Source organism: Manis javanica, chromosome 2, assembly GCF_040802235.1.
Source record: "Manis javanica isolate MJ-LG chromosome 2, MJ_LKY, whole genome shotgun sequence".
Taxonomy (NCBI): domain Eukaryota; kingdom Metazoa; phylum Chordata; class Mammalia; order Pholidota; family Manidae; genus Manis; species Manis javanica.
This window is the reverse complement of record NC_133157.1, coordinates 156,595,041-156,613,970: the sequence shown is the minus strand read 5'-3', so window position 1 is coordinate 156,613,970 and position 18,930 is coordinate 156,595,041. Positions and strand designations below refer to the sequence as shown.

The window sequence follows — 18,930 nt, the reverse complement described above, 5'->3', positions numbered from 1 at the left end:
ATTTGGAAATATATTGTTTAATTTGAAATATTTAGGAGGCAGTTACTAGGTTTGTTATTGTAATTTAATTCAAATTTAATACCATTCTGTCAGAAAACACACTTCATATAATTTTACTCACTTTTTATGTTACAGTATATGGTCTATCTTGATGAATATTCCATCTGGAATTGAGAATTACATGTATTTTAACTTTTTTGGGTAGTGGTAAAAAATAAAAATGTCAAGGTAGTTGACAGTATTCAAATCTTCTATACCCTCCCTCATTTTTTGGTCTATTCTATCTGTCTATCTCTCTCTATAGTGCTGTAATCTTTCCCCTAAATATAGTTGGGAACTTTACTACTGAGTTTTTTTCATTTTTAGTAATACCCTTCATCTTGAATTATACTTGTTATGATATTAACATAGCCATTAAGGTTTCTTTATGCTTAGTATTTCAAACTGTGTTTTTGTTTAGATGTGTTTTCTGTAAACAGTCTATACATTTTTTAATCTAACCTGAAAATCTTTGCCTTTTAATTGAGATGTTTAGTACATTTACATTTATTACTGAAATGGTTGTGCTTAAGTCTACACTCTTGGTGCTTGACTTCTACTTTTCCAACCCATTTTTTATTTCTCAATTCCTCTTTTCCTGACTTTGTTTTGGGAGAATGAATCCTATTTTTGTTTTGGCATCCAATTTTAACTTATATACTGACTTTCTTATTTGTCTTTTTGTGCTTTTTTGTGATTCTTTACATATTACAATAAGCATCTTTAACCTGTCACAATATATGTTCAAAAGATAGTCTATTACTTCAGGAACAATTTAATATATTTGGACAGTATATTTCCAATTAATAACTCTTAATCCTGTGTTCTTGTCATATATATATATATATATTATCTCTACATATACTATAAAAATTCATGCTCTTTGTTATTAATCTTGCTTTAAAAAGCTAATAGTCAGGTGAAACCAGAGGTTAGGAGTAGGCCACCTGAAAAGGATGAAATATCATCAGATGCAAACACACCAACAACATTTTGTGGCTTGACAGCGTCCCATAAAGAGCACTGGCTCTGTAGGCTGAAGGGCCTTTAGCATTCCACTTCTGAGATGATGGGATCTAGAACTGTAACCCCCTAGAGTTATGGATTTATCTGGGAAAGAGAGAGAAAAATAGAGAAACAAAAGACAGATCTGACAAACTCAGGATAGAAAGGGAAATGTGAGATTGAGCCTTGATTCATTCCATTTTCCATTTACTACTTTATTCATCTATTACTAAAATTTATCACTTATTAATTGAAGCAGATACTGCATTGGACATTACTGAGGATATGGGTATGAGCAACACATGAAAATTTTAAACCTGTATATATAGTTTTTAAGGTCGGGACCTAATTCTATAAACTAACTGGGTAAAGCTCATAATTTAACTGGTAAATTAAGCAAAAATCACAATTTTAAAATAACATTTGAAGTTTTTAATACTTCACATAATTCTCATAAGAACTTTGTGGTTGATACAATACTTTTAAAGTACAACTATATAGATCAATAAACTTAAAGAGTTAGTTTTAGTCACTTTCACAAATGATCCAAATTCATATTCTAGTTAGCACCTAATGGTTTTTCAAAATTTACAATCAAAAGTAATTATTTTCTACTTACTCCTTTCTTTGTTGAAATTAAAATTAAATATCTCACTCCAACAAGCACAGAAACTGATGTGTAATAACTGCTTTCAAACTCTTCTGTCCTCCGAGAATAACTGACTTAATAAAGACTTGGAAGCTATTTGGTATTTTTGTACACATAGTGATAGCAAAGCATTGGGGAAACCCAATGGCTACTAACACAGCTGAAAAACTGGAGGGGTATTGATAGGGAAAGGGTAGTTATCATAAAGGGAGAGGGAAAACATACAGGGGCTTTCTAATTAATAATGAGAAGGACTTAAGGGAAATGAAGGATTTTTCAATTTTGTTAAATGTTTTGGATAGAAATCTCCTGTGCTTTCCCTAAATGTACTTTATTACATGTAGAGTTGTTCTTTCTTAGATGTGATGAAATGCTGCACCTGGACGAGAGGCAAGGGACACTCCAGCAAGGTAATATTCTTAAAAGAACACTACACTCAAAAAGGTCTAAATTAAAAATGCCTAAGATTATGAGCAAGTAGACATATATAAATAAACCTCAGTGTTAATGCTGAAATGAACATGAAAATGATTCATTAAGATTAATAGCCAAAAATATCAGATAAAAAGTTTGGCTTCAAATTCTAACTTTTTCCACACTTTGTTAACACACAGACTTACAAACATTAAGTAACATTTAAATGACAAGCTTCCTTACATGATTTGGATTCTGGTGATGGTGGAGAAATATTAGACACAGCAAGGTCACTTTTTGATTTTTTAGGCTTCTTTGCATTTAACTGCCAGGGCTTATCATAACTTCTGAAATCCCTTCTTGTTACTTTATGTTCTGTTAAAACAAAAAAATACATATATAAGCTCAATAATAAGTGATTTCAAGATTGATCAAAAACTAAATCCATGAAGTCATTAGATACACCTGGCAAAAGCTATAGGTCACCTTATATCAAAAATAATGCAAATATCCAAAGGTACTTCTGGCTTACTTTTCCCAGTAAATTTTAGTTTTGAATTTGATGTGATTCAATTTGTATATTAATATGATTAAACTGTGAAATTATTTGAAAGGCCTTTTAAGGAATGGATCACCATTGCTTAAAATAACTTCCTTTAAATTGGTGTCACAGAATAAAGCACTATATTTTCTTGTGAATAAAAATGACCAAACATTTAAGTGAAGTTTGTTCATCTGATTTTAACTTATCCATGATTCATTATGACACAGAACACCTTTGACATTCACCTACATTTCTTGCATAGCATCATTTTTTCCACTTCTTTATTTAAGAAAGAGTAATTGAACCAACTTTGTTTAAAGTTATAATTATCCTTCAAAGGTGGTCCAGGTCATACTAATTCCCAAATTAAATTATCTTTCCAAGAGTTCATCCCTCTTGACTTCTTTGCAAGCATTTCATATTTTTGGACAAACCCATCTTTGTGGATTTTTTATTTTATTCTCAGGGTACTACATTCTACTCATACCTCTCAGACTACTTCTTCTCTGTCTTATACAGTGTTTACTCATTTTACTCTTTCATCTGTGTAATATTCCTTAGAGTTTCATTTTGTCTTCCTGTTTAAATTTACGACTTGTCAAGTAATCCTTGATTTATGGGTAGCTCATGAATCTTTCTCTGGCTATCCACTTACAAATACCAAATAGACATTATGAAACAATATTTGGTTTCCTCAAATTTTCATGTAAGAGTTGTACTTAATTAGCTAAATCCAATTTTTCCACATCTAACATGCCATTAAATACCAAAAGAGGCATAAATATTCTAAAACACTAGGAACAGAAATACTGGTCTGTGGTCTACCCCAACCCATGATGTATTTCCATAAATAAGAGTAAAACAAAAGATAGGCAAAACAGAACAAGACTGGAAGATTTCTAGGCATCTACACTTGCCTCTACGTCAGTCATCTATTTCTGTTGTTTTGCAATCTATCAGAATTTGTCTTCCTATATCCATCCTAGTATCATAGTATCTTCTGATGCAACATGGCTAAAAGAAGAAAGAACCCTGGTCCTAAAATACAGCATCTTTTGATACAAAAAAAAAGTAAAAGGAGCCAGAGAGGAATGGTACATTGGAGTTTACAGCTTTTTTACTTCACCACTACTGGTAAGGAGAAAAATTCACATTAACTTAAATAATCAATCAATGATATTGTTCTTATTTAGTTGGTTGAAAAAGAAATGAGAGAAAAAGTCATTCATCAGTGTAGCAGAGACTCACAGGATTCAACTGATACTGAAAATTTTAGTAGCAGCCATGATTTTATCTGATTTTATCTGTCTCTTTAAAATTTTTACAAAGGACCCAAATAGTTCTGAGCTCTTTGGTGAGGACAAAGAGTCTACCTACACTGTTTACTGACAAATCTACAACTAGATAGAACACCCCTTATTTAAATTTGAATAAACAGAAAACATCATTTTAAGAAAGAAATAATAAATACAAAATACAAGAATACAGCATTCAAGATACAGAGGAAATGCATAGTTTTAGGAAAGAGTTACTATGAAAAACTAAATTTTAGAATGTGGCTAATTTGTCTTCTCAATAAAACTAAAAGAAAATGTTTTTTATGATACAAAAAGAAATGAGAGAGGAGAAAGGCTAACTAACCTATGATAAAAATATAACCGCAGACAGAAATGAAAAAAGATGAGTTAAGGAAAGACTTTCAGGAAACTAAAATGCAATGGCAACATTTAAAACTGTGTTCAAAGCCCAAAAGAAAACTGACACTGTAGAAAATTAACCAATCACACAGAGAACACACTTGACAAATCTCCCTAGAAGTTATTCAATAAAGAAAGGCAAATATAACATGAATGAAATGAGCGGAATGGAGTACAGTAAAGGAAACTCAATTTACACATAATAGATTTTCCTGAAGAAGTCAAAATAAATATAACAGAAGCAATAACTAAGTACACAAGAGGAAACCTGTTCTAGACTGCAGACCTGGATTTGCAGATTGAAAGGTTTCACTAACTATAAGGTAACATTTAAAAAAAAGAGACAATCATATCAATGCATTCCCAGTAAAACTTCTGAAATTCAGAAATAGAGAAGAAACAAATCCCACAGTATTTAAGAATATTTAGAATATCTAAAAAGGAATAAAAATAAATATAAACACAATAAAAATATTGTCAGGTTTCTCCTTGACAATATTAAGTGACAGACTTTTGAGGATATGTTGTGTCCCAAGTTGCTGGATACATTTAAAGGCAGTAAGATGATTTCTGCAGATATTTTCAAAAAGTATTACACTTATATACTCTGAATACTGAGACAATTTCTAGCTAACTAGAACATGCACCAAAAGAAACAATCCAAAATTTCACTCAAGGTTTAAATTGGCTTACTGCTACCCAAATTATAACCTCTTCAATTATATTCATATCCAAGAATTTTTCTATGCTTTCCTTTTCTCTCATGCTATACTCTTCCTTCTAATTTTTTCCTCCTCCTTCTGGGACATACTTTTCATGGTAAACAAAAATTCATCTACCCTGAAAATCCCCCCCTTTTATATCTGAAGAGACACCCCTTTCTTTCCACAGGAGCACTCCTTCCTCTGCAGCATCCTGGAATGGAGCGTGTTCATTCCCTTATGTGGTACCCAGCACAGGCTGGGTTTTTCAGGTCCATCATTTTTAGGCTTGGAAGCAGGTTTTCTTATTCCAGTCTCCACATGAGAACACAGCCCAGCCAATACCTTGATTTCTAGCCTTGTGAGATTACACAGAGGACCTAGTTAAGCTGTGTGCAGACATGTGACCCATAGAAACTGAGATACTAAACATGTGTTGAAGAATACACTACTATCTCTCCAGGTACTACAATTTATAAACATAGGTTCACAGGAGCTTCATTGGGCTCTGAGATGTTTATCTGGTCTGCCTTCACACAGTGTCAAACGAGAGCTCATGCCTATTTACCCATGTTACTTAGAATTTAAACTCATTTAAATAAGGCCAGCAATAACCACGTCTCAAAAGGTACCAATATGAAAACACAGCCAAAGACCAAAATCCTTCCATAGATCCCATATAGCATGAAGAGGATGAGAGAAGTGAAGGTGTCACTCCAGGAAAGCACTTACAGCCCTGTCAGATTCCCATGGACATCAGGCAAGGAGTTGGCTACTGAAGCAAAAGGCATGGGAGGATTTGGTTTTGAAAGTAAATGCCAAACCAACAGACCATTGTGTATAAGAAAAAAGCTGTCAGACCCATACCATATTTTATAAGTAAAGATTGAAGTTAAGTCTACCCACTTATCTCACCAGTGCTTAATGGGGAGACGAGGCTACTGCAGATTTGCTAAGGTAAATGTCCCCAATGCCCAGAGTAAATGAATCTTCTTAAGGTTGAACTTACTGTATCGGTTAAAACTGGGGCTGGAGGAAACAGAGAGTGACCATCAGTTTGGGCACCAAAGAAACTTTGTAGAAATCTATTGTTTACCTTTCTATACATGAGCTATACATTTAATTCAAATTCTTCACAAAAAGAATTTTAGAATAATTAGCTTGAATTTATATAGAGTGGAATCCTCTCATGCAAATCTGAATCTCATTTCTATTAAAATTGAATACACAGATTCTCATATTTTGAAACATAATACATAACATATTAATATATTCAAATATACTCAAATTCAAGAATATTTTACGACAAATTTTAGTACATGGGTGAATTCACAGATGAATGCATGAAACCCCTGGTAACCCTCTAAATTTATCTAATTATAATCAGACTTTCATACTTTTTTATATTAAATGTAAAACAATTAACCGTAAAATATATTCTTTTCATTTACCTGATGTTTCACTTTCTGCCCAAAGAGCTGCAGATCCAGATAAAGTTCTTTGAAGTTGTCCACGGTTTCTTTGTTTAGACTGAAGATGGTCAATGAGAAATGGGATTGGCTGGTCAGGTGTCTCAGTTATTAATTTGGTCATTAATTCCTGGAGGCAGAATAGAGAATATATTTTTATCTAATAATAATGTGAACACTTACAAAGCAGTTAAAATTGCCAGGCACTGCCCTAAGTGCTTTATATTAATTTAATCTTAATAACAATTTTTTCAAGCAGGTACAACTTGCTGTACTCATTTTGGGAAACTGAAGTACAGAAAAGCAAATTGTGTATGTTACACAGATACTACATGGCAAAGACAATATATATTTATTTTTTTTAATTTTTATTATTCTACTTGGCCAAGATATACTAGAAATTTAATCTACATTATTTTAATACTTACAAATGCCCTGATAGGTTTGCATTCTATCTTTTTTTTTTTAATGAGTAAAGTATGGAGATTTCTCTACCTACCCAAGGAGGCTATCCCATCTCTAATGATGCCCTAAATTGGGCAGAAATCTGCCTTGGGGTACTATCTACACACTGATTTCTCCAGGTAGGAACAGCAAAGAGCAAGCTCCAATTTGTGGTCAATTAGAATCCCCAGACTGTTCTCATATGAACAGCTGCCAAGCCACGTGGATATCATTTTATGCTGTGTAACTGGGTCTGTGAACTTGCATAAACCATTTTAGATTTGTATCAGTCACATCTCATCTTGTTGGTTTTAGCTCAGAATTCTTGTCTGTAAATTATCATTTTTAGTTCAGATTCTCTGAGAGGCAATAGTTCCTATGAGTAAACCAGAAAATCAGATATTAGGAGTATTAATGGGAGGATACAATAAATTCCCTATCCCATTATCTTTTTTTATTGGTGGCCTATTTCTTTGTCCTTGAAGCTCTTCTCTCAGATGTTCAGATGGCTGGCTTATCATCATCTGTCTCTAATGGTAACTTCTAAAAAGAGGCTTACCCTAACCATCTTCATGAGTCTTTATCACTTCATTATTGTACTTTCTTCACAAAATTTAGTGTTCTCCAGAATTATCTCATTTAATATTTGCTCATCTATTTATTCCTGTCTCTGCTCCTCCCCCACTAGAGCACAAACAAAGACTGGCCTGGTTTGATCTCAACTCTTACTTGAGAGCCTGGAACTCTCCCTAGCTCATACATGGTGTTGGATGAATAAATGAATGAATGAATGCTTGGTTTACTGATCACAGGTAAATATTAGTAATGAATTGTTGTCCTGATAATTAACAATTAACCTTATTGTCCTAATAAACAACAAAGCCTTCACAGATTTCTTAACCAGCAAAATATACTCTCTGAACTGCTCTTGAATACTCTCAAGAAACTGCTGTCATGGTATCTCAGGGATATTTCTTGGCATTTGTAATAGTTTAGAAACACAGATTTATCTGAGTAGAGGCTAAATGGATTTTGTAGATGACAAGATTCCAAGGTGATCTCAGAGACATAGATAAAATAATTTAAGGCATCTCAAAAATGTGCAGATTGAATACACAGTAACTAAAGAGAGCAAAGGATTTCTACCGTAAATATACTCTGAAGGGAAATATTCATCAGAGAAGTGTGATATTTTTTCTACTTTTCTGAAAAACAGGTAAGTAAGTAACCAGTTGGCAAACAACTAGTTAGCACAGGTCTTTATTTGTTATTTAAATTTTCAATTATTATAGTTGTAACTAAAGAGATCATTCCTCTGTTGTGGTAAACCAATGCAGAGTCCAATTAAAACCCCAATTACACCTCCATGAAATGCCATTTAAAACGTTTTTTGGATTTTGCTTTTGTGGAAGAGATGTATTATGATCTCTTTAAATTCACTGTACATTGAAAAAGCTATGGAAAAATAAAAAGATAAACAGAAGGGCCAACTAGATTACTCTTGTCACAGAAGGCCTGGCACTCATAAAGCAAATTACACCAAATAACGGGGATTTAAAGCTATAGCAATTTATATCCCAAAGCCTCTGAAGAGTACATGAACTGTTTTCTTTTTAATGTTTCAAATTAAATGCAAAGTTTCAGTGGGTAATTTTTGTCTTTTAAAGTAAGCTGAAGTGTTCCTATGTGTATTATCTTTAGAAGATGGATCATACTAAAGTCACAATAAACCAAGTAATCACTGTTATATTTTCTAAAATGTAAGTCTAATGAACTAAGATACGATATGAAAAAGAACTTCCAACATCAGCACTCTCGGGAAGACTCATGCCAGAAGATGACCATCAAAAAACCCCAACAAAGATCCATGCACTGCTACAGGTGTAGATGCACTCATCCCACCAGTTCCTGGACTTGCCATGGGAATGAAGAAGGAGATATCTAAGCTGGCCTGTGCATACTGCAAAACAACAAATTTGACTGGATCTAAACTGTTGGAACTCAACCAAGAATTAGGAGAAGTGCAAATTGTAGCGCTCCAAAATCTTACGACTACAGACTATTTACTGTTAAAAGAACATATGGGATGTGAACAGTCCCCAGGAATGGGTTGTTTTAATTTGTCTGATTTCTCTCAGACTGTTCAAGTTCAGTTGGACAATATTCACCATATTATAGATAAGTTTTCACAAATGCCTAAGGTGCCTAACTGGTTTTCTTGGTTTCACTGGAGATGGCTGGTAATTACAGGTATGCTTTGGTTACGTAACTGTACTCCTATTATGTTAATGTGTGTGTGCAATTTAATTAGTAGTTTAAAACCTATGCATGCTGAAGTTACTCTACAAGAAGGTATGTCAAAGAAATAATCAATCTTCCCAGGTTTTCTTCCACCTGCTACTTCTATAGCTTTTCTTCTTCCTTCCTAATTATAACCCTTAAGTAGAATTTGTGCCTCATATCAAATTTACTGAGTATCATAATTCTTCCAAGTGGTAAAGACACCTCAAGACAAATGCTGGGCATAGAAGCCACAGGGCATAAAATATGCAAAGAAGTAAAAAGCTAACCTTTTCAAACAATAAGGCTTCTCTCTCACTTACCAACTTAACATTTCCCTGTATGGCCCCAGAAGATGACTGGTTAGCCAGAGACAGGTAAGATTCCTCAAGGGAGAACAACCTAAGAGAGGCACAGTCGCAGAAGGGCCATCAGGTGAGAAAATGGGGATCAACAGAGGTGAGGCTTAGAACCCCCCCCCCCACGCCCCGTTCTGAGAGAAATCTTCTGCATACGTGGATGTTTTCTTGCCCTTGTCTAGCTTGGATTAACACATAGTCTACAGGCACACACCTGATCATCTACATTTGCTCTCTTACAACACTAAACTATGTTTTCTACCTTTATCTGGTATCTACCTACCACTTCAGCATTTTATTAAAAATAATAATAAAGAGAGAAATGTGGTATCCACATATAAATCAAGTATAAAAATCAAATGAATATTCATATTTGAACTGACTGTTTATAGTCCATAATGCATGATCAAAACCAAAAGCCTCTGTGATGACTGCCCCTGTAATGTTCACCATGTAACTTATTCACTATGTAAGAATTTGTTCTCCATGTAAGAACTTGTTCGATATGCTTCAGAAGATTGGAGACTGACGAAAATTAGGCTTGGGGTGGATTAATGATTGTGCATTGAGCATTGACCCCATATACAGAATTTTATTGTTGTTAACCATTTGATCAATAAATATGAGAGATGCCCTCACAAAAAAAAAAGCACACACTTCCAATTGTAAAATAAATAAGTAACTGGGATGTAATGTATAGCATAAGGAATATAGTCAAAATATTGTAACAACTGGGTATGGTGATAGCTGGTACCTAGAATTATCATGTATATAAATGTTAAATATCACTGTGTTGTACACCTGAAACTAATGTAATACTGTTTGTCAACTACCCTTCAATAAAAAAAAAATGTAAGTCTAGTAACTAATTTTGAGTACCCTTATATTCAATTAGTGAATATATTATATAAAAGCACAGGACAAATTCAGTCATAAGCAAAATGAAAATAGTTAAAGTTTGCAATAGGGTATGTTGGGTATCTTGGTTGGCCAAGAGTTTAGTTTTGGATTTGTGATTATAAGAGAAATTGTCCTTCCTCACTCAATCCACATATCCACAGGCATTTCGACTTGATTAAGGACTAACTTGACAGAAACCTCTTTTCCAGACATAAAAATTTAAATTTTTAGATTTGCAAAGATGCTCCTGGCAATAAATGACTGATTTTTTCCCCCACACAGAACCTAGGAGCTGATAGAGATGGGACAGGAGTTGAGGAGCTGGACTGCAAGATAGAGACCAAAACCTGACTACACTCTTTCACAGGGATTGTTCACTGGGAAAGGATTCTAGAGCAACAAACCGGTGTCGGTATGGAGGCCGAGCACCACTAGGGAATGTTCTGTGCTTCCATGAAAGATGGGGCTTGTCCATGATTCTTACCCTCAGTGCAAGAGCTGCGACATGAAATTCCCTGGGTTTTAAAACGTGACCAAGATAGAGCGTCGTGCCGGGCCATCCACTACACCAGACACTGTCAGCTGTGCCGCGAGTGCGGACGCTGGCAGCACAGCCACACCGCGCTCCCTCGCGCCTTCTGGATCAGCCCCGATGGCAGCCTGCGCAGGTGCAGACCCAGATGCAGGCACAAGTGCAGGCGTGCCCACCCAGATCTGGGCGCTGCCGTCTGCGCCCCGTGGTCTAGGTGGTACCTGCCCACCTGCGCCTAGGCCGTAGTTGACGCCAGAACACCTAGGAAATGATCCCTGACATAGGTCCCTCGTTGACATCTCCATATTTCCCCAGAACGCAACTGCTTTAGCAACTGTCCCGAGGAAGAGCCACCAATACCGCTCTCAGACGCCTCCCCAAGCTTCTCCTGGGATGCAGAACCCCCAACCCCAGTGCCTGGGAACCAGGCCACGCCCTGGAAGGCAGCCCCGTAGCTGGCCGCAGTAGACCATCTCTGTGTTCCGGAGTCCTGTCTCTTGCCAAAAAACCCCACTGCTCCTGCCCAGTCCAGCATACCAGAAACTCCAGCCTCAGAACCAAAGGGATGCCAGAGCCATGGTGCACAGGTGCTCCCAGAGCTCGGGGCTGCGGCTCAGTGGCTGCCTTGAACTTTGGCAAGATTTGGAGAGGACCTGCCTGGGCATCTTCTACCAATGGCCTTGCCTGCCCCTCTTTCAGCCAGAAATCAGGCTATAGTGCGGGATAGCCTCTTCATTTGCTGCTTCAGTGGTTTTCAAACTTTTCTTTACACAAAGATCCCTGGGAGATGTTGGCTGTGGGCACAGATGAACTGAGACAAAATGGAAGTGCTAATAGCATTCTTGCCTAGAACAAAACATTTGTGGAAATTTTAGGCTAAGGACTTGAGGACTGATAAAATAAATTATTAATTTTAATGTGATCTTATTTGCACTCAGAGGCTAAACTTGGGCATTCAAGTTGCAAACAAAATATAACAACTGTCACCAACAGAGGATTTAACTCATACTGATAGCAATAATGTAATTTTACTTACATAGTGAAAATCAATAGAAGATACAGGATAAAGCAGTGATTAAACACAGAGGCTTTGCAATCAGATTGACACTTTTTAAATCTCATATTCTACTTAGCTGTATGACTTTGGGCAAGGCACTTAATCACTTTAACATACAATACTTTTTCTACTAAATGTCAATAATAGTACCTACATCATAGGGTTGCCAGGAAGATTAAAGAAGACATTAAATTAAACATTTATAAAGTCCTTGGGATATACAAAGCCTATGATGACGAGTTGTCTAACATTTCCTTCTAAGACTGGGAACTGCTTCCCAGAATCTCCTTTATATGATCTGGGTTAGAGTTACCCCAATATGAGGAATTCACGGGAGATTTGAAAAGTAGTATTACAGAGAGGCAGAAGAAATTCTCTGAAATTGACTGCCAGCAGACGTGAGGGCAGATGAGAGACTGATGGCAGCCTCCCAGCAAATTTGTGGGAGCCTCCACTGCAGACTTGGATAGCTGTGGGAGCTCTACAGAGCTATCAGAGAACCACAGCAGCTTCCAGGAAAGTGCTGGATGGTCACCTGCTTGTATGCCTCAGGATGAGCTTTTCAGGGTCAGCTCCGCCCGCCCTCGGAGAAGGCCACACAAACCCTCAGTAACCGTTCCCTGGCTTCTATACCACAGCCTCCTAACTTTACATCATGTCAAGTCATTTGTATAAATCGTACATGTCCCAGGCACAACACAGTAGCTTCTGTTTTTCTGACTGAACTTTATGATCTACCCAAAAGACATGTTATCTAATATTTCCATGTTTACTATTACTTTTATATGTTTATATGAAAATACTTTATATAATAATGCATTTATTATTACTACTATTATCATTACCATTTTCATCACATTTTATAGCTTACATTCTTGATGCCATATATGCATATTTTATCTTTTTATTGACTTTATTTTTTCTGATTATAAAACTAATAAATGTTCTCTTAGTGTAGTTTATTGTCAACTAGTCTTTAACTTCATAAATATACTGTGTATTGAGAGAGTGCCTCGCATTGAGAGTACCTGCTTCCGTTTTTCTTGATTTTGTTACTGCTACGAATTCAAATCTTTTTAAAAATATACAAATATATATGAAAAAACGTTTGTTAAAAATTTTTGAAAAATAATTTAGAGAACGTAAGTCATTAAGTAATTACTGAGTGCAAATTTGTATTATACAACATGTAAGGACTGTAATTCAGGCTATTACAACCAACAACAGACAACCTTGTACTATATAGAACATTGATTGGCATGATTAATGAGCTGGAGAGTGATACTAACTAAACGATGACTGTCTCAAAATACATTTTAATTTTCATGTCCATTAGATAAAAGCAAAACCATGAGTAAGTAGGTAGCTCATCATAGAGTCATTATTAAAACTAATCAGTAACCAGGCAACAGTAGAAATTATCTTAATAAAAGATCCATTTTATTTGATGAAAGCTATCGGACTCAGTCAAAAAACAAGCAAAAAAGCACATGTGTACAAAAGACATAAAATTGTACATAATATTCCTGGGTGATTGCCCATCCATGGATTGACCTTCTAAGATTTCTTGACTCCAGGTTAAGAACCCTGATTGTGGGTCTCCCAGCATACAGACAGCATAGCATTATGCCTAAGAATTATTTACTTAATTGGAAGTAAGTTTACTTTTTACTTCATTACTGAAAGATAAGTACTACTCATATCCCTCTTAACCTTAGGAGCAAGTTATCAGGAAACAAAATTGAAACCATTTCCAAAATCTCAGGACTACCATAATATAGTCTTTTCTGTTAAATCAATAAATATTCAGGACATTACACTCTATTAGTAATGGAGGTGGCATTAATCAAATATATTTTTTACTCACACCTATAATTACCTTAAATTTTAATTGCATATGGCACATTATCATCTGTAGAATGTTATTTTCAAAACTGGCATTAAGATCTGATGATTGATTTAATTCATTCTAAATCTGCATGTTTCATTTTCTGTTTTTAATGAAGTCTTATTAAAAATTTGCATCTGAAATCCCAATCTTTCAAACACCTACCCCATACCCTAACTGTATGTCAGAAATAGGCAGCTAACGGGTTGTCAACAAATGAGAGAAAGTCCATTTAAAATTCAGTTGTATCCCAAATACCCTTTATTTGAAATAGCATAATTTTATATTGATGTCACCATTCCCAACTGATAGAATCCTATTTGCTTTCCACCCAACCAAAATCCATGCCTTCCTTTTCTCTCATTCCTTTTCTCTGAATCAAAGTAGAATGAGGAGGATTTTTTTGCTTGTTTGTTTGTCTGCCTCATTACATCTCTCTACTCTGTTTGGAGATTTGGCTTTGGTTCCAATGCAGCATGCAGATTTCCATGAGAAACAAATGAGAAGAGAATGGACATCGAATGTTTTCCTGTCAGATCCTTCCGTTCAGAAAACTCAGATTGTCTGCTGGTTGTTTAATCTTCCTCCACCTCAGGACAATGCCCACACCTGCCTAAACCCAGTTTTCTCATTCCCAACCAAGATTTCACTGGAAGACTGAACTCAACAGGAAAGGAAGCAATGCAAATGGCAATAGTTAAAAATATGATTCCTTTATTGAATCTGATATGCATATGTGTCAAGTACTTTACATAGATTTAAACATTTGCTATAAATTAAACGGTTGTATACAGCATGCACAACCCAACTAACATATATTCACTTTGAGAAAGGTGTTTGTTAAATCCTTGCTTATTCCAGGTTGGTGCTGCTGGCTGGAACTCCTGCTAAGTCCCTTGTATAGCCATCAGTGGAATCTGAAGTTTTTCCCAGAGATTAGTATCAACGGGTGACCGCGGGCAGTGGGGAGGCAAGAAGTCTCAGGCCCTTGATCTTCTTATGCCATCTGATAGAAGGCAAGTGAATGGGACTGGCTGGTGATGCCCCAACTTTGGAGCCAGGGCTCGGTCAGCCTACAGCTTTGCTGTTACCATGTGGGAATATCAAACCATCCACAAGTTCCCTAATTGTATAGCAGGGACTGCAATGGCCTAGGGCTTTGGTGATACCATTCTGACAGACCAAACTACTCACAGGTGTCTTGGTTTTGCAGTGGTTTCTATTGGGGTTTCTGAGTACTTTGGCCAGCGAGAGCAGTCTTTTGCAGTAGTAGTTGTTTTGTTTTATCTGTGCCTGTTGGTGGCTCCAAGCTTCAAGATGGTTTGGCTGCTCGCTCAGTGGATATGGGATATAAAAAGAAAATCCAGGGAACTCATCATATTTTTATTCTTCCAAGCCAGTCTTCCTTCCAAATTTTAAAGACTTTTATCATTGTCTGTTAAATAATGGTCAAGATATTTAGTTCTATTTAGAAGGGAGAAGCAGGTAAAGTGATTCTACACCAACTTGTTCTAAAACTTGAAGTATAAGTTTTATTTTGTTTTTAATTTGAAGTTTTACTATGTTACATTTTCTTATGGGTTTTTCTTTTAGTTTCTTTGCTTGTTGCTCATTAAGCCTTTTAAATCTATGGATCACTGTATTTCACAATCTTGGAAAACTCTCAGCTATGACATCCTCAAATAATAATTCTGCTCCATTCTGTCTTCTGGGATCCCAGTTAAATATGCATTAAAATTTTTCACTGCTTTCTCACTGCATCAACTCTGAGTCAGTTTTTATTCTGTTTTTCTTTTTCTTTTTTTTCCCCATGAGCTTCATTCTGGATATTTTCTTCTAGCTTATCATTGAGTTTCCTTATTTTCCCTTCAGGTATATTAATCTTGCTAGCAATTTCTTAACTTGTCAATGTATTTTTTAACATAGAAGTTCTCTGGTGAAATCTTCATATTGCCTTTTATCTCCCTAAACATAGTAATCATTACAACCATATAATAATAAATTAACAATAATTTATTTTCTGTCTGACAACACCTCTAGACTCTGCTTGTTTGTCTATTATTTCTGCTGGTTCCTCTTGATGTTGTGCCTGGTTATTTTTTTTATTGTATGTCAGATATTGCGCTTCATAATTTGTTTTCAGTAGTTATTTGAAGCCTAGGATGGTGTGACCTTCCTCCTAAAAGTAGGAGGAGGTGTGAGCTATCTGTGGATAATAATGATCCACAAACACTTTGACTCTATTTCAAGAATTTAGACTTTTCTGGAACTCCAGATAACTCAAAGTTGGGTTGCAGTCTTTGTAAGAATTAGTTTGCTGGACCTTTATTACTAGGGCAACATTCTTCTGGGCCTCAACCTAAAGTGAAGTGGATTTGCTGGTATCTTGACTCCAGGAAAACCCTGGTTTCTAACTGTTGCCTCCTCTCCCTGTGAGGCTATCAAAAGTACTACTCAAAACCTCTCAATAGTCTCTTTGAAAGGACCGATGCTCCCAGGGCAAAAATAGCCCCAAAGTCATGAATCAATACGCTGAATTTTCATCTCCTTGATCTTGGCCCAGTCATCCTTCACTAACTTGTTAGTTATTTGAAGCTGTCAAATAGACGTTTTCTATATTTGGACCAATTATTCAGGTTTCCTTAGTTGAGTGCTTGATCCAAATTCTCTAGACTGCTATTAATAAATTCTTTCAATATTATTTATAAAAATGTATTCAAGAATACTGCATGTTCTTATTCCCTTCTGTCACATAAAAGTAACATTTTCTATGCCTCTCTTTTGTCAGTTAACAACATATCCTTTAGATATTTCATATCACTACATAGAATGAAAATAATATGTATAATATTCCACTGGATGTACAAAATTTGTTTGATCAGTCTCTTATCAAGAGACACAAGGTTAATTTCAATGTTCTGCTAATACAAATTGCAATCAAACTGCAATCACATGTGATCAATTTTGTACATGTGCTAATATATCCGAGGAATAAGTTACCAAGGGACTTAGAAGTAAATTTAAACTTTAATTGGAAAAGTATATGGGTACTCTGAACTTACTGTTAAATTTTTCTAACAACCTGCAAGTGTTCTGAGAAATAAAGTACATTCTTAGTCTATTCATAAAGTCTGTTATTTTAAAATAATAAAGCCTATTAATTTTTAAAACTTCGGTTAGAAATATCTTAATTCAAAAAATGGCAGGAGGGACCTCCAAAAGAATCTCAGGAATTACTATGTATACAAAAAATTGAAACAGTAGCTTTAATAGCAGTTGCTGAAAACTATGAGCCATTTTTATCAAGACTGAAGCTGATTCCATATGGTACCTAAATCTCTCCTCCCTCCTTCCATTTTCCCATGTCTTAAGATGTTCTAGAATGTCTGCTCTGGGGAAAGTAATAGTGTAATACTTAAGGAATACAAAATAAAAAATTCTATAAATAATTATTTTATAAATTGATGTTAAGAAATACAACACAGATAAGACATATTTTAAAATATTAATTCATTAACTTATTCAATAAATATTTACTTATCATCTATTGTATGCTGGTCTTTGCAATACTTCAAATAAAGAAGTGAACAAAACAGACAATAATCCCTGTTCTCAGAGAGGTTACATTCTAGTGATAGAAAAGAATGAATAAAATAAACATGCAAATTACATAACACATTGATAGGTACTGTGGTGAGAAATAAAGCAGGGAAATGGGTCAGGTGCTGCCAGGAGTGGGGATGGTTTAACAATTTACACAGAAAATGATATAAATTAATTAGTTTTAACCAGCTAGGGGAGTTGGTTAAAGATTATTTGCCACCTTAACATTATTCTTGCTACTAAGAACCCAAAGCCTATATGAGATACAACTTCCTAATCATACAGCCTACTTAAGGGAATGAGGAAAGAAAAACTTCATCTATAAGCACAGTCCTAGGTATTTTAGATATGATTTCTTTTCATGCTCACAACAATAATCCTTGAAACAGGTATTCTTTTGCTCATGTTAAAATAAGGAAATTGAGATAGAGAAATTTTAAGTGACTTTCCCAAGACATACTATGTAATTGCTAAGTTCATCCTGTAAGATTAAAAAAAAGAAGTCTTCTTGGGTATCACCCAGGTTCCACATGTACGTAACAGCACAAATAGAGAAGTCATTTCGAGCAGCGCTGGCAGCTGTACATACTATTTGCTGCAGCATATGCTGAGTTGAAGAACAACTCTCCTTAATATCACTGCAAAGAGGATAGATGAAGCCATGTATATGATGATCACTCTGTGTAAACTACACAGTTGACAGATGGCGAATTTTCTGTAGTTAATATTTTTAAACATATGGCTCTGGTAACCACAAATCTCTTTTTCCATGAGTTTGTTTTTTCTTGATTCCATGCATAAGTGAGATCATACAGTATCTGTCTTTCTCTGTCTGACTTATTTCACTTAGGATGGTTACCAGAGGCAGGGATGGGCAACTGGGGTGAAGGTGGTCAAAAGTTACAAATTTCCAGTAGTAAGATAAATAAGTAAGTACTGGTGATAAAATACACAACATACTGGCTATAGTTAACCTTGCAGTACAGTGTATTTGAAAGGTGCTGAAAGAGTAGATCCTAAAAGTTCTTATCATAAGGAAAAAGACATTTTTGTAACTGTATGAGGTGATGGATATAAACTAAATTTATTGTAATCATTCTACAATACTTGTATGTCAAGTCATTATACTGTATACCTTAAACTCATACAATGTTGTATGGCTATTATATTGCAATAAAACTGGGGGAAAAAAAGGTATGGTTCAGTCAAATCTCTAGCTTGAGGAAAAAATGTGGACTCATTGGCTTATGGATTCCAGAATGGGCTGAATAACAAATCTACAGGGAGTGGAGTAATGATACTGGGCCTCAGGAAAAACTAGAGGCAGGTGCTTGAATTCATTACATATC

The 18,930-nt window shown here is 35.4% G+C and overlaps 1 protein-coding gene across 9 annotated transcripts in view; it reads right to left on the bottom strand.

Moving 5' to 3' along the window:
* The window catches only part of C2H8orf34 (chromosome 2 C8orf34 homolog), a 420,116-nt gene that overhangs the window by 330,512 nt on the left and 70,674 nt on the right, over positions 1-18,930 (bottom strand). For all 9 annotated transcript variants that reach the window (XR_012128242.1, XM_073229640.1, XM_073229642.1 and 6 more), the window contains exons 2-3: positions 6,501-6,648; positions 2,351-2,482 (exon numbers count right to left, since the gene is read on the bottom strand). Coding sequence is in view for 8 of the 9 variants with exons in the window: in XM_073229640.1 (XP_073085741.1) it covers positions 2,351-2,482; positions 6,501-6,648 (280 nt within the window). In the remaining variant the exon portion in view is untranslated. The remainder of the gene's footprint in view (positions 1-2,350; positions 2,483-6,500; positions 6,649-18,930) is intronic.